Genomic DNA, 13,609 nt, shown 5'->3' on the forward strand with positions numbered 1-13,609 from the left:
CATCCAGGTGGTGCAAGGCTGCTCTCTCTCTGTCTGTCTGTTTGGGGGTGGCGCAACCTGCTAGCGGCTACGCATGTCTGATCCATTCTAATTCGCTTTAGGCTGTTTGTTGTGTAATAGCACCAAAGGATCCTTCGAGGTGAAATTAATGCACAGTTTAGGGATGTTGTGTTGTTGGCCTGCCAAAGGTAATGACACAATAGAACATTTGGATTGAAATCAAGGCAGTGGAGGAAGTGAAGGATTTACGTGTAATGGACAGTTTAGGAAGTGAATGATTTACGTGTAATGGACAGTTTAGGAAGTGAAGGATTTACGTGTAATGGGACAGTTTAGGAAGTGAAGGATCTATGTGTAATGGACAGTTTATGAAGTGAAGGATCTACATGTAATGGGACAGTTTAGGAAGTGAAGGATCTACGTGTGATGGAAAGTTTAGGAAGTGAAGGATCTACATGTAATGGGACAGTTTAGGAAGTGAAGGATCTACGTGTGATGGAAAGTTTAGGAAGTGAAGGATCTACATGTAATGGACAGTTTAGGAAGTGAAGGATCTACATGTAATGGACAGTTTAGGAAGTGAAGGATCTACGTGTAATGGGACAGTTTAGGAAGTGAAGGATCTACGTGTAATGGACAGTTTAGGAAGTGAAGGATCTACGTGTGATGGAAAGTTTAGGAAGTGAAGGATCTACGTGTCATGGACAGTTTAGGAAGTGAAGGATCTACGTGTAATGGACAGTTTAGGAAGTGAAGGATCTACATGTAATGGACAGTTTAGGAAGTGAAGGATCTACGTGTAATGGACAGTTTAGGAAGTGAAGGATCTACGTGTAATGGACAGTTTAGGAAGTGAAGGATCTACGTGTAATGGAAAGTTTAGGAAGTGAAGGATCTACGTGTAATGGACAGTTTAGGAAGTGAAGGACAGTTTAGTGTAATGTTTCTGTTTCTTAAATGGGGCCATCTGTGTTTTTGTAGCGCTTCCTTGCCATCTAGTGTGGCAATGTAATACTGCAAGGCCGTGAAAGAGAGTTATGCTTGGCTGTCACACGTCTGGCATTTTACGTGACACATTTTAGTCATTCTTATCCAGAGCAATGGGCCGGCTGTGTTTTTCGTGCTGCTTCCCTGCCATCTAGTGTGGCTATCAAATACTGCAAGGGCGTGAAAGAGCGTTATGCTTGGCTGTCACAATGTCCACAGTGTCCTAACTCAATATTTGTGTATGAGTAGTGTGGGACTTTGTCTTCAATAATCCAGTGAGATTGGAAACTAACCTTCTAAACCTTTTCATTTAACAGCAAGTAGTTGTTTTCCAAAAAGCAATATGCTATCTGTTAAAGTGGATTTCAGTGGCCTAACCAGTAGCAGCATACATTATTTGGTTTGTGCTCCCAACCATATGCATCTAAAATAGTAGGCAAGTACCCAGCCATGGTGAATCAGCTGAGCCCATGGCAACATGTGTTGACCGACATACACAGCCCTCCTTCGGCAACTCTTCAGAAGTGATCTAGTCAGCTGCAGGGGGTGCATGCATTGTTTCTCTGAACGGGTCTAGGATGACGTTAACGCATCTACAATGTCTCTTCTACTGTTTGTGTTAGAGCTGGTGTCTCTCATTTCTCTTCAAAGAAAAGACGCATTGCTAAACTTGGATGTCCTTGCCCGCGCTGGGTGTCAGTGTCTGTTGGTTCATCTAATACTGTATGTCGGATCTCTGTTCTCCTGTTAATGTATGTGTGTGCGTCTGTCTGTCTGTATCTGAATGTGTGTCTGCTTCTGCATCCCCCCCCCCCCACCCATACCTCCACCCCTCTTACAGAGGCGACGGTGCTGAGCTACGATGGCAGCATGTACCTGAAGATCATCATCCCGGGCACCATGCACACCGAGGCAGAGGACGTGGCGCTACGGTTCATGTCCCAACGGGCATTCGGTCTCCTCGTGGCCACCACCTCCAAAGAGTCCGCCGACACCCTGCGGCTAGAGCTGGATGGTGGCAGGGTCAAGCTGACTGTCAACCTAGGTAACCCATGGCAACCCCACCATGACCTCGGCAACCCCATTCTCGTACCCCTTCCGTCAAGCTCCATCTCCACCCCCTAAACATGAGCCTTTGTCTGTTACCGCAAGCCCGTCTCCGGTCTCTGCCTCCCTGGGTAGATCCACTCCTGTACCCCCTCTGCTTACCCATGGTTCTGTTTCTCCCGTGGTCCCTGCGGAGAGACCACTAGCCTGAAGATAAAGGGGTTTGGTTGTTCACAGTCTTCCAGTAGGGGGTGCTATAGAGAATGGTAAAGCCAGAGCCGTTATGGTCCATAGACTACTCTAACATCGTTCTAGATGAGTAGAACAAATATAGAGACTGGAAGGCAGTGATACAGAAACATATTGCCCTACAGCACTAAGGCTTTGTCTATAGTTTGGACTCCTGGCAGACTGTTGTGACCTATGGCACTGATAACGATGCCTGCCACTTTACGCTCCATCTCTTGAAGGGAGAGAGTTCACAGTATGAGTGGGGGAGAAACAAGGCCCAGGTGCCCCCTGGGATACAGGAGTGTGGGCCACCGACTTAGAGACATGAGGATGGTTCCTCCAATAATGCCACACCGTATCCATTCTATTAATCTTGTTTTCTCTCTCTCTCTCTCTCTCTCTCTCTCGCGCTCGCTCTCTCATCTCTCACTTGGCCAAGGCTCAGACGATGGAACTTTTCATCCCTTCAATGGCCTGTATGTCTGCGGCCCTCGGATCAAACAGTCAGAGAGACCGGCTCACAGCCCAGTGTTGTCCCACAGCGACACACACACACACAAACACACACATTCTGTGATGTAGCTGACTCTGCCTTTGCCATGCTGCTCAGCCCTGCGCCAGAGGACCTACACACAGACCCAAGTCCACCTTGGCCCAGAACAATCAGCCCCCGCTAAACACATCGTTTATCTTAGCTAATGAGGCTAAATGCTAATCCATAGCGCTAATGTGTCCAAATGAGCCAGATAATAGTTTACCGAACATCCTTCCCTAGTTCCTCCTCTTAATTTCTGCCTAGATCACTCCCTAACTTCGCCAAATCAGACCATACCCAGAGGTGTCATATCCACATCAACATTTATATTCATTGCTAGTTTAGAGGAAATCAATTTTGTCTCAGTTGTAAGTGGAATTCGTTTTAGAACCAGAGGAGGACTGCTTACCATATTCCCTAAGATAATTAAAGATGAGTTAATTGATCAATATGAAACAGTGTACAGGGATACTGCATGATCAGATGATCAATATACAATTAGTTGGTTTAATTGATCATTCTGCAGTCTGTGACGTAGGCACACACGTGTAAATAGTAATACATGTTTTCCTTTCGTTCAAACTCAATCACAATCACATTGACCGCACTCACACAAGCTGTGGACACTCTTATTTTTCGTTAGGGGATTTTGTCATTGAGGAATGAAAAATGACCTTTTAATTTCAGTATCAGCCACAGAATCCCAATAACAGTGAGCCTGGTCCATGGCTGTTTGAGTCCACTATTCTGTAGCGGTTGACAGCTCGAGACCACGCCTCAGCCACAGCCACATGCACACGCAGCCTGTCGCCACCAGGGGGCAGAAGAGAATACAAACTCGATAATGGAGCGCCACCATTTTACCATGTGCTCTCAGAAGACATGCATTTCAGAGAAAGCTGTTGTAGAATGAAGCTAGAGTTAGTGCTTGTATAGCATATTCTAGAATATTATAGCATATCCTGATATAGGTGTGTGCACTTGGCTTATTGTGGCTGGAGTGTGCAGATCACTCTTTCCTAATATTGCTGCTGTTGGTTTCCATACCCGAGGGGCTACAAAAGGCAAGCTGTTTCTAACCCACGATCACATTGTTTGCACTCGGTTAACCACTTTCTGATAAAAGCCACTGTAGGGAATAGGAATAGCGAAACACACTTAACAATCACCCGATCTCGCTTGGACTAACACGCCAGTGACTGAAATGGTGAATTGACTCGATCTGTCTCTCTCCATATCTACTAACCCAATGCGTTCCGATCAAAGACGACTTATCTGTATGCATTGTTTCCACGTTCAGTCAAGCCCACGGTGTCACACACGTAGAATTGATGACCTTGATGTACGTGTGCCACGCGTAACCTTTGTCTATCTAGCACAAGATATCAAGAATCGGATTACTCTATAACGTACACTTCCGATGTACACTTTACATCATCCGCAGCTTATTGAATGGGCTTGGTTCCCTTGCCGTCAAGTGTCGCCAAGTAGACCTACAGTCCCAGAGCTTCATTGTATCAATGATTGGGTGAATATCTTGCCTTCTGTAGCGCATTGGGACTGGGTGGGTTTTGAATGGTGGCTACAGGGACGGAGGGAGGGAGGGGTGGGAGGATGATGGGGGGGGGGGGTGATGATAGAGGTGTGGAAAAGGAAAAGGGTGATCCTGACTCGTAGCTCTGTCCCCGGATGGTGGCCCCTAGCGAAATGCCTGGTTGTCTGCAGAATGTACCTTGAAGGATGTAAAATGTTATTATCTCTCTCTCTCTCTCTCTTCTTCTCCTTTCTCTCCTCTCTCTTTATTTGATTTGACCTCACCATCTCGCTCTCTCTCCCGCCAGATTGTATCAGGATAGACTGTAACCTCAGTAAGTGGTTTATATGCATTTTTAAGACTATATCACTGTTCTACTGATTGTGACACTGTCTTCTGTGTAATGTGTCCCTCATAAATGCTGCCGTTCTCCTTACGTCATACAAGTGATCACTCTATTACTATGTCTCTCTCTTAGCTATCTCTCTTTGATCATTTTGGGTTTTTAATCAATTCTCTGTCTTATCATTCTGTCCTGTTTATTCCGCCTCTGAGACTACACTAGGATTTTCCTTTTCCATTCCGTGATGCATTTTTCTTATCAATCCCCTCTCCTATTTCCTTCTTTCAATTAGTTCTCCCGTTGTTGTCCTTTTGACTGTTAGTTTCATTCTATTCCCTCCTACTCATTTCAGTAAGAGCTTTTGTAGGCATATCTCTATCCTTTCCATTTCCACTCAACAGCATGTCACTTTCTCTGCTCACATACTCCAACACCGGTCAATTCAACCCCTACTATTGAGGGTTCGTATGACTGTACAGGTGTTAGTTCTCACCCATAGCTGACTGAACACGCAGGTGAAGCTCCTCTGTATTGGGGACATTGGGATGTGTCCAAAATGGCATCCTATAGTGCACTGCATTTGACCAGGGCCCATAGGGCTAGCTAGTGGTGAATATGGTGAATAGGGTGCCAATTCAGACACAGCCATTGTGTTCAGACAGTCTGTGGTAGCCCTTGCCAACCCAGTCCTCCTTTTACATATTTGGTGTATACTAACGCCAGCACACCTGATTCAAATAAACAGGGGCATGTCAAGGAGTTTATTTGTTTTAGGTGTGCTGGTGTTAGTATACATCATGTTGAACGACTGGTGGGCCCAGAGGACTGAGATCTATGGTAACCTCCATTTGAGGGCACAGCCCTCTAGAACACACAGGCACATTTATGAGGACAAACGAATGCATTTCAGCACAGGCTGAGAGAACGACAGCAAACTGTCACTCTTTAATGTCAACAGACGAGGTAAGTGCAGCCCTAACTATGTCAAAGGAGAAACCTGCATGGTGCGATTGTTGTGCGCGTCTGCCTGTCATTGAGTGCACAAATGTATTCCTTTTATAAAAGTATCTGTATTTTTTCATGTGCTACAATCATTCCACATACGCAGAGCATAACTATATTCATGCCATCTCTACAAGCATACTGGCAGAGTCAGGAAATGATGAATAGTGTCATTCACTCTATTGCTGCTGGCGTGACGCACATTGAAATCATCCCCGCTCGGGTTTGAACACGACATGCAACCAACCCACCACTAGATGTCACCATAACACATGAAGTAGACCGTAGCTCTGAAAGAGGATTTAGAAGAAGTGTTAGTTCTATTCCAGCAGAGGGCACAACACACACACACAAACACAGCCGTCTCAATAAATAAGGGAATGGCTTATTTATGGTGAATGATGTTTTTGGAAAGAGTTCTGCAGAGGAATGGTAGTACAGTAATTTCATAGAATACAGAAAGAACTATCCAGGTTATTTTTCCCTAAGACGTCGAAAGAAGTTGATCAACCCATGGAAGCTCAACTCATTCTACTTACCTCAGATTCAATCATATTTCTGCTATATGTCACGTGTTCTAATCATATAGCCTGTATGCCAATTACTCCTTATGTGAATCAAATTCTGCCCTTAGTCAAGTCCTGTAACCCGCTGCGTCCCAAATAGCACCCATATTCCCTATGCTGCACTACTTTTGACCAGAGCACTGAATGAAATAGGGTGCCCTTTTGGACGTAGGCAGTACAGTATGTGCCAATTGCTCCCTATGTGAATTGTGGTCATTCTACCCCTTAGTCATATCTGGTAACCCACTGAAGCTGCGTTTACACAGGCAGCCCAATTATGATCTTTTACCCAATTATAGGCAAAATATCTGATCTACTTGGTTAAAAGACCAATTAGTGGCAAAAGAAAATGGACATTTTTTAAACGCAGCCTTAGTGTATTTTTATAGGAGGTGAATGCGAGTTAGCCTGTCAGCCAGCCAGGTTAGGTCAGAGGTTAAACTGCTGTATCAGTATGGAGGGTGATATTTCACCACCTTACAGCACTCTGGGATGACATGTATTGTGACACATGGCGAGCAATGTGGCGCTCTCAAGACCCCTCTGTAAATGTCACGCCCTTTGGTCTGTCCACCTGCACACACACACACACACACACAGAATTCTACACACAAACACACATTCACTGTAGAGCATAGGCACATACGCACATATACACACACTGAAGAGAGACGTTTACACGCGCACACACACATACGTAGACACACACAAGGGCACAGGAACTTATAGGCTCTGTATCTGTCAGTGCGTGTGTGTTGCCCTGCGCTGTGCTCTGAGTCATGACTCCGCACTCCCTTATATCACACAGTATCACACAGAGGGCGTCCGCGTCATAGCACGGTGATGGAGGAACAGATACTAGCATGGGTATTGAAAAACAAGCATTGTATACAATCTAGGCTGAATAGGTATAGGCGTGTACACTAAACAAGAATATAAATGCAACATGTAAAGTGTTGATCCCATGTTTCATAAGCTGAAATAAAATGTTATTTCTCAAAAATGTTCTACACAAATTTGTTTACATCCCTGTTAGTGAGCATTTCTCCTTTGCCATTCACTTGACAGGTGTGGCTTATCAAGAAGCCGATTAAACAGCGAGATCATTACACAGGTGCATACTGTGCTGGAGACAATAAAAGGCCACTCTAAAATGTGCCGTTTTGTCACGCAACACAATGCCACAGATGTCTCAATCAATCAATCAAATGTATTTATAAAGCCCTTCTTACATCAGCTGATATCACAAAGTGCTGTACGGAAACCCAGCCTAAAACCCCAAACAGCAAGCAATGCAGGTGTAGAAGCACAGTGGCTAGGAAAAACTCCCTAGAAAGGCCAGAACCTAGGAAGAAACCTAGAGAGGGACCAGGCTATGATAGGTGGCCAGTCCTCTTCTGGCTGTGTCGGATGGAGATTATAACAGAACATGGCCAAGATGTTCAAATGTTCATAGATGACCAGCAGGGTCAAATAATAATAATCACAGTGGTTGTCAAGGGTGCAACAGGCGAGCACCTCAGGAGTAAATGACAGTTGGCTTTTCATAGCCGATCATTCAGAGTATCTCTACCGATCCTGCTGTCTCTAGAGAGTTGAAAACAGCAGGTCTGGGACAGGTAGCACATCCGGTGAACAGGTCAGGGTTCCATAGCCGCAGACAGAACAGTTGAAACACTCTCAAGTTTTGAGAGAATGTGCAATTGGCATGCTGACTGCAGGAATGTCGACCAGAGCTGTTGCCAGGGAACTGAATGTTAATCAACGGCCTCACAACCGCAGACCACGTGTATGGCGTTGTGTGGGCGAGCGGTTTGCTGATGTCAACGTTTGAACAGAGTGCCCCATGGTGGCGGTGGGGTTATGGTATGGGCAGGCATAAGGCGCAGACAATGAACACAATTGCATTTTATCGATGGCAATTTGAATGCACAGAGATACCGTGACGAGATCCTGAGGCCAATTGTCGTGCCATTCAACCACCACCACACCCCATGTTTCAGCATGATAATGTCACGAACGTCGTAATCCTCCTCGTCTGAGGAGGAGTAAGGATCGGACCAAAGCGCAGCGTGGTTTGAATACATACTTAATTTAATTATTGACGAAAATGAAGAACACTTTACAAACTATACAAAACAATAAACGACGAACGTGAAGCTATAAAACGAAAGTGCAGACACAAGCAACCAACGTATAGACATAGACATAGACAATAACCCACAACCCACAATACAAAACAGGCTACCTAAATATGGTTTCCATCCGAGACAACGCAAAACACCTGCCTCTGATTGAGAACCATATCAGGCCAAACACAGAAATAGACAAACCAGACATACAACATAGAATGCCCACACAGATCACACCCTGACCAACCAAAACATAAAACATACAAAGCAAACTATGGTACATGTCGCAAGGATCTGTACACAATTCCTGGAAGCTAAAAATGTCCCAGTTCTTCCATGGCCGACATACTCACCAGATATGTCACCCATTGAGCATGTTTAGGATGCTCTGGATCGACATGTACGGCAGCGTGTTCCAGTTCCCAATATCCAATGACTTCGCACAGCCATTAAAAAGGAGTGGAACAGCATTCCCAAGCCACAATCAACAGCCTGATCAACTCAATGCGAAGGAGATGTGTTGCGCTGCATGAGGCAAATGGTGGTCACACCAGATACTGACAACTTTGCCAATCCATGCGCCTACATTTTTGAAGGTATCTGTGACCAACAGATGCATATCTGTATTCTCAGTCATGTGAAATCAATAGATTAGAGGCAAATTCATTTATTTCAATTGACTGTTTTCCTTTTATGAACTATAACTCTGTAAAATCTTTAATATTGTTGCATTTTGCGTTTATATTTTTGTTAAGTACAGTTATTGGTATAAAAACAGTATTCATTTTTATTGGCATGTATACAGTAGAAGTTGGAAGTTTACATACACTTAGGTTGGAGTCATTAAAACTCATTTTTCAACCACTCCACAAATTTACTGTTAACGAACTATAGTTTTGGCAAGTCGGTTAGGACATCTACTTTGTGCATGACACAAGTAATTTTTCCAACAATTGTTTACAGACAGATTATTTCACTTATAATTCACTGTATCACAATTCCAGTGGGTCAGACGTTTACATACACTAAGTTGACCTTGCCTTTAAACAGCTTGGAAAATTCCAGAAAATTATGTCATGGCTTTAGAAGATTCTGACAGGCTAATTGACATCATTTGAGTCAATTGGAGGTGTACCTGTGGATGTATTTCAAGGCCTAGCTTCAAACTCAGTGTCTCTTTGCTTGACATCTTGGGAAAATCAAAAGAAATCAGCCAAAAACAAATTGTAGACCTCCACCAGTCTGGTTCATCCTTGTGAGCAATTTACAAATGCCTGAAGGTACCACGTTCATCTGTACAAACAATAGTATGCAAGTATAAACACCATGGGACCAGGCAGCCACCATATCGCTCAGGAAGGAAACGAGTTCTGTCTCCTAGAGATTAATGTACTTTGGTGCGAAAAGTGCAAATCAATCCCAGAACAACAGCAAAGGACCTTGTGAAGATGCTGGAGGAAACAGGTACACAATATCTATATCCACAGAAAAATTTGTCCTATATTGACATAACCTGAAAGGCCGCTCAGCAAGGAAGAAGCCACTGCTCCAAAACCGCCATCAAAAAGCTAGACTACGGTTTACAACTGCACATGGGCACAAAGATAATACTTTTTGAAGAAAAGTTCTCCGGTCTGATGAAACAAAAATATAACTTTTTGGCCATAATGACCATCGTTATGTTAGCCCGACGAACACCATCCCAACCGTGAAACACGGGCGTTGAAGCATCATGTTGTGGGGGTGCTTTGCTGCAGGAGGGACTGGTGCACTTCACAGAATAGATGGCATCATGAGGTAGGAAAATGATGTGGGTATATTGAAGCAACATCTCAAGACATCAGTCAGGAAGTTAAAGCTTGGTCGCAAATGGGTCTTCCAAATGGACAATGACCCAAAGCATACTTCCAAAGTTGTGGCAAAATGGCTTAAGGACAACAAAGTCAAGGTATTGGAGTGGCCATCACAAAGCCCTGACCTCAAACCTGTAGAAAATTTGTGGACAGAACTGAAAAAGCGTGTGCGAGCAAGGAGGCCGACAAGCCTGACTCAGTTACACCAGCTCTGTCAGGAGGAATGGGCCAAAATTCACCCAACTTAGTGTGGGAAGCTACCCGAAACGTTTGACCCAAGTTAAACAATTTAAAGGCAATGCTACCAAATACTAATTGAGTGTATGTAAACTTCTGACCCACTGGGAATGTGATGAAAGAAATAAAAGCTGAAATAAATCATTCTCTCTACTATCATTCTAACATTTCACATTCTTAAAATAAAGTGGTGATCCTAAGACAGGGACTTTTTACTAGGATAAAATGTCAGGAATTGTGAAGAACTGAGTTTAAATGTATTAGGCTAAGGTGTATGTAAACTTCCGACATCAACTGTAAGTATGTATTCTTATATAGGCATGTAGCAGTACAAAGGGAGGCATTTAAAGTTATAGAGATGTGCATGTGAAAGTATTTAATGATTGGCTGTTATGGTAATAGTCCACACTACAGTACAGTTCATTTGAAGTTTAGACATGTATTGACATTGGCACGCATAATAGTTTTATTTCACCCAATGCTCTGATGAAATTCAGTTCTCTTTTAAGGCAATTTAACGCTTGAGTGACGGTCTGAGCTTAATTCAATGTCCTCATCTTCTCTAAACTCTCTTCAGGGCCAAACTCATTGCAAGCAGCCTACTGTAGAAAATGATGGCTGTTATTAGGACGGTTGCCTTTGTTTTTGCACCCATTGCAATCAGACGCGCTCTTTATGAAATGAACATAACTCCAACAATAATACCAACAACGTATGTTGGATTTTTACTGTAGACTTCTGTACCGTTCTCCTAGATATACAATGTACAGAGAGACACGTCATAAGGTGGGTGCGCTGTGCTACTGTCGGGACCTGAGCTATAACATGTCAAAAACATTAGTAGGACATGTTTTGAAGATGTTTGCAAATATCAGTGTGTCCTCATAGTCTTCTCATTTCATTTTTCGCACATTTTCCGCTCCCTGCATGTTTAAATATGAAATGAACCAAATGCCTCTTAAAATGTTAAACAGAAATGACCTAATAAAGTAGTGCTTTGAAGCATAAACTTCAAAGGAATACATAATCAGAGCATTTTCCTAACTAGAGCTGAAATGGAATGAGCTTGGGTATGCTGTGGATGTGTGTGTGTGTGTGTGTGTGTCTGCGTGCGCACATCGGTGTGTGTGTGTGAGTGTACGTGCTTGCTTGCTTGCATGTTTGTGTTATAGCCATCTTTATAGTAGCTTTTGCAATCGGGATGACTTCAATGTCACTTTTCTCCTTTTTATTTAGAAGACTTGCATATAAAGTTTCTGATATTGCTATTCCCTGCCATTGAAAAGCAGATCTATGAATTGCTTCTACACTGCCGCTTACATTCAGTTTCTTAGTGTTAGGTGGTATTTGGGCAGTGAATCACCCTATGCACTAATGAAACGTTCCTACATGTGCCTAGGTGATACATGGCAGCCATTTTGTGCCGAGGCACTAGTCACACATCAGTGTGTTGTGCAGCCGAGGCAAACGCCTTCCTTATGGAGATGTCTGGCTTTAACAGAGACATTCTTGTGAGCTGTTGATATCATCTGTTCCTAGATGTTTTGTAGATTTATATCACTTTAATAAAAATAGCAGTTTGAGAGTGTTTTGTGAGGCAAGGGATTTTTTGTTGTTGTTGTCGACATTTAGTAGAAAATAAATGCGATAATTGCCTGCTAGGGTGCATTTCCATTTAACTATATTGTGTCGATCAAAACAGCTGGACATAATGACGTCACACCTAAAAAACGTTTTTTTCTTAAAAACCTATACTGTCCAATGAAAATGTAGTGTTTGAAGTGTTTCCATGACCCATTTAGGCAAATTGCGCATTAATACATTGGCGACAGCCACCTATCTGTTTCATGTCTTACAGTAGGTAGCCCGTAAAAGCCAGCATGGATAGAATGCAATAATTGACAAATATTTGCCATATTCTAATAATTCTCATGTCCGTGCCATGGTGAAACTCATGTAGATGGGAAATAATTGGATGGTGAAACTTGCCAGTCAACCAGAAAAGCAAGGCGAAGCAATTCAGGCAATCCTTGTCCTGCAAAGAAACATTTTTACAGTTGAAAAAAATATATTTAGCAAGCAATAGGTATTTAGAATTAAATGTGGAGTGGACCTTTATAGTTTCATGACAAAAATGATTCCACAATCATAATGTATTCCCAAACTGTTTCCAAAATTTGACAAAATAAATATCCACCCCTGTCGAATGGATAAAACATGTTGTCGATGGTCAGAAAATGTTTCCTATATCTGCCGTTTCCAATACACATCGCATATTTCTTTTTTGCGACATTGCTTTTGTCGAATAAACCTGGGTAAATGGAAACCTGCCTAATGCAACTTTTTCAAAATGCCCTTTTCGAAGCTACTCCAGTAGTAAGGGAAAACTAGTCTTCAGTGAAGTGACAATTATTCAAAGTGTCAAAATGGATGTTATGCCCAGTTGCCCATAAGTAAAGGGTAATGTGTAGAGTCAAAACCAAGTCTTAAAGGGGGCCAGTCTGTAGAATGGCGCATAAGACCAGAAGACTGACTGTGACCTACTTTTTGTTTTTGTACCTTGTGTACCCGCCTCAGTGTTCTTCCTGTCTGGAAATGTTCCTCTACTGTGTCTCTGTCAGACCCATTACCTCACACTATTCACCCAAAACAGAGAGCAACAGAGAGATAAGGTTAGGAGGTGAAAAGGAACGGGAGGCGGGGTGGCGGAGAGGAGACATAAAAAGGCAAACAGTCACTCGGAGAGAGATACAGAACGAGGGATGAGGACCCAGACAGACAAACGACAACAGAAGAAAGGGCGAGAGTGGGTTACATACAGAGAGAATGTGAAAAGTGGCGGTGGTGAAACAAGCCGTTTGGGAGATTTAAGGAGGGTGGCACGATGCCCGTGGACTATCTCTCCCTCCATTTACCTCTCTCCCCTTGACTTATGGCAACGGGGCACCCTGCCCACTAGTCCTGCATGGGCCACAGAAGATGATTTACCTGTCCCCACCTACTACCGTCTTTGACTAACCTAATGGCTTGGTATTACAGCAACCATCTCCTTGGGGTGTGTCTCAATACTCATCCATGGCTTCCTTTCCTTGTATACTTTGAACACAAACAAGTGAAAGGATTTCATAGGCTTTTAGGCCAT

The 13,609-nt window shown here is 43.3% G+C and overlaps 1 protein-coding gene across 2 annotated transcripts in view; it reads left to right on the forward strand.

Annotated features, from left to right (window-relative positions):
* LOC120030344 (neurexin-2-like) overlaps positions 1-13,609 on the forward strand; it is an 848,849-nt gene that overhangs the window by 376,911 nt on the left and 458,329 nt on the right. For both annotated transcript variants that reach the window (XM_038975718.1, XM_038975719.1), the window contains 2 exons: positions 1,829-2,032; positions 4,642-4,668. In XM_038975718.1, the coding sequence (XP_038831646.1) occupies positions 1,829-2,032; positions 4,642-4,668 (231 nt within the window). The remainder of the gene's footprint in view (positions 1-1,828; positions 2,033-4,641; positions 4,669-13,609) is intronic.

The sequence above is a fragment of the Salvelinus namaycush genome, chromosome 36 (genome assembly GCF_016432855.1).
Source record: "Salvelinus namaycush isolate Seneca chromosome 36, SaNama_1.0, whole genome shotgun sequence".
NCBI classification, from domain to species: Eukaryota; Metazoa; Chordata; class Actinopteri; order Salmoniformes; family Salmonidae; genus Salvelinus; species Salvelinus namaycush.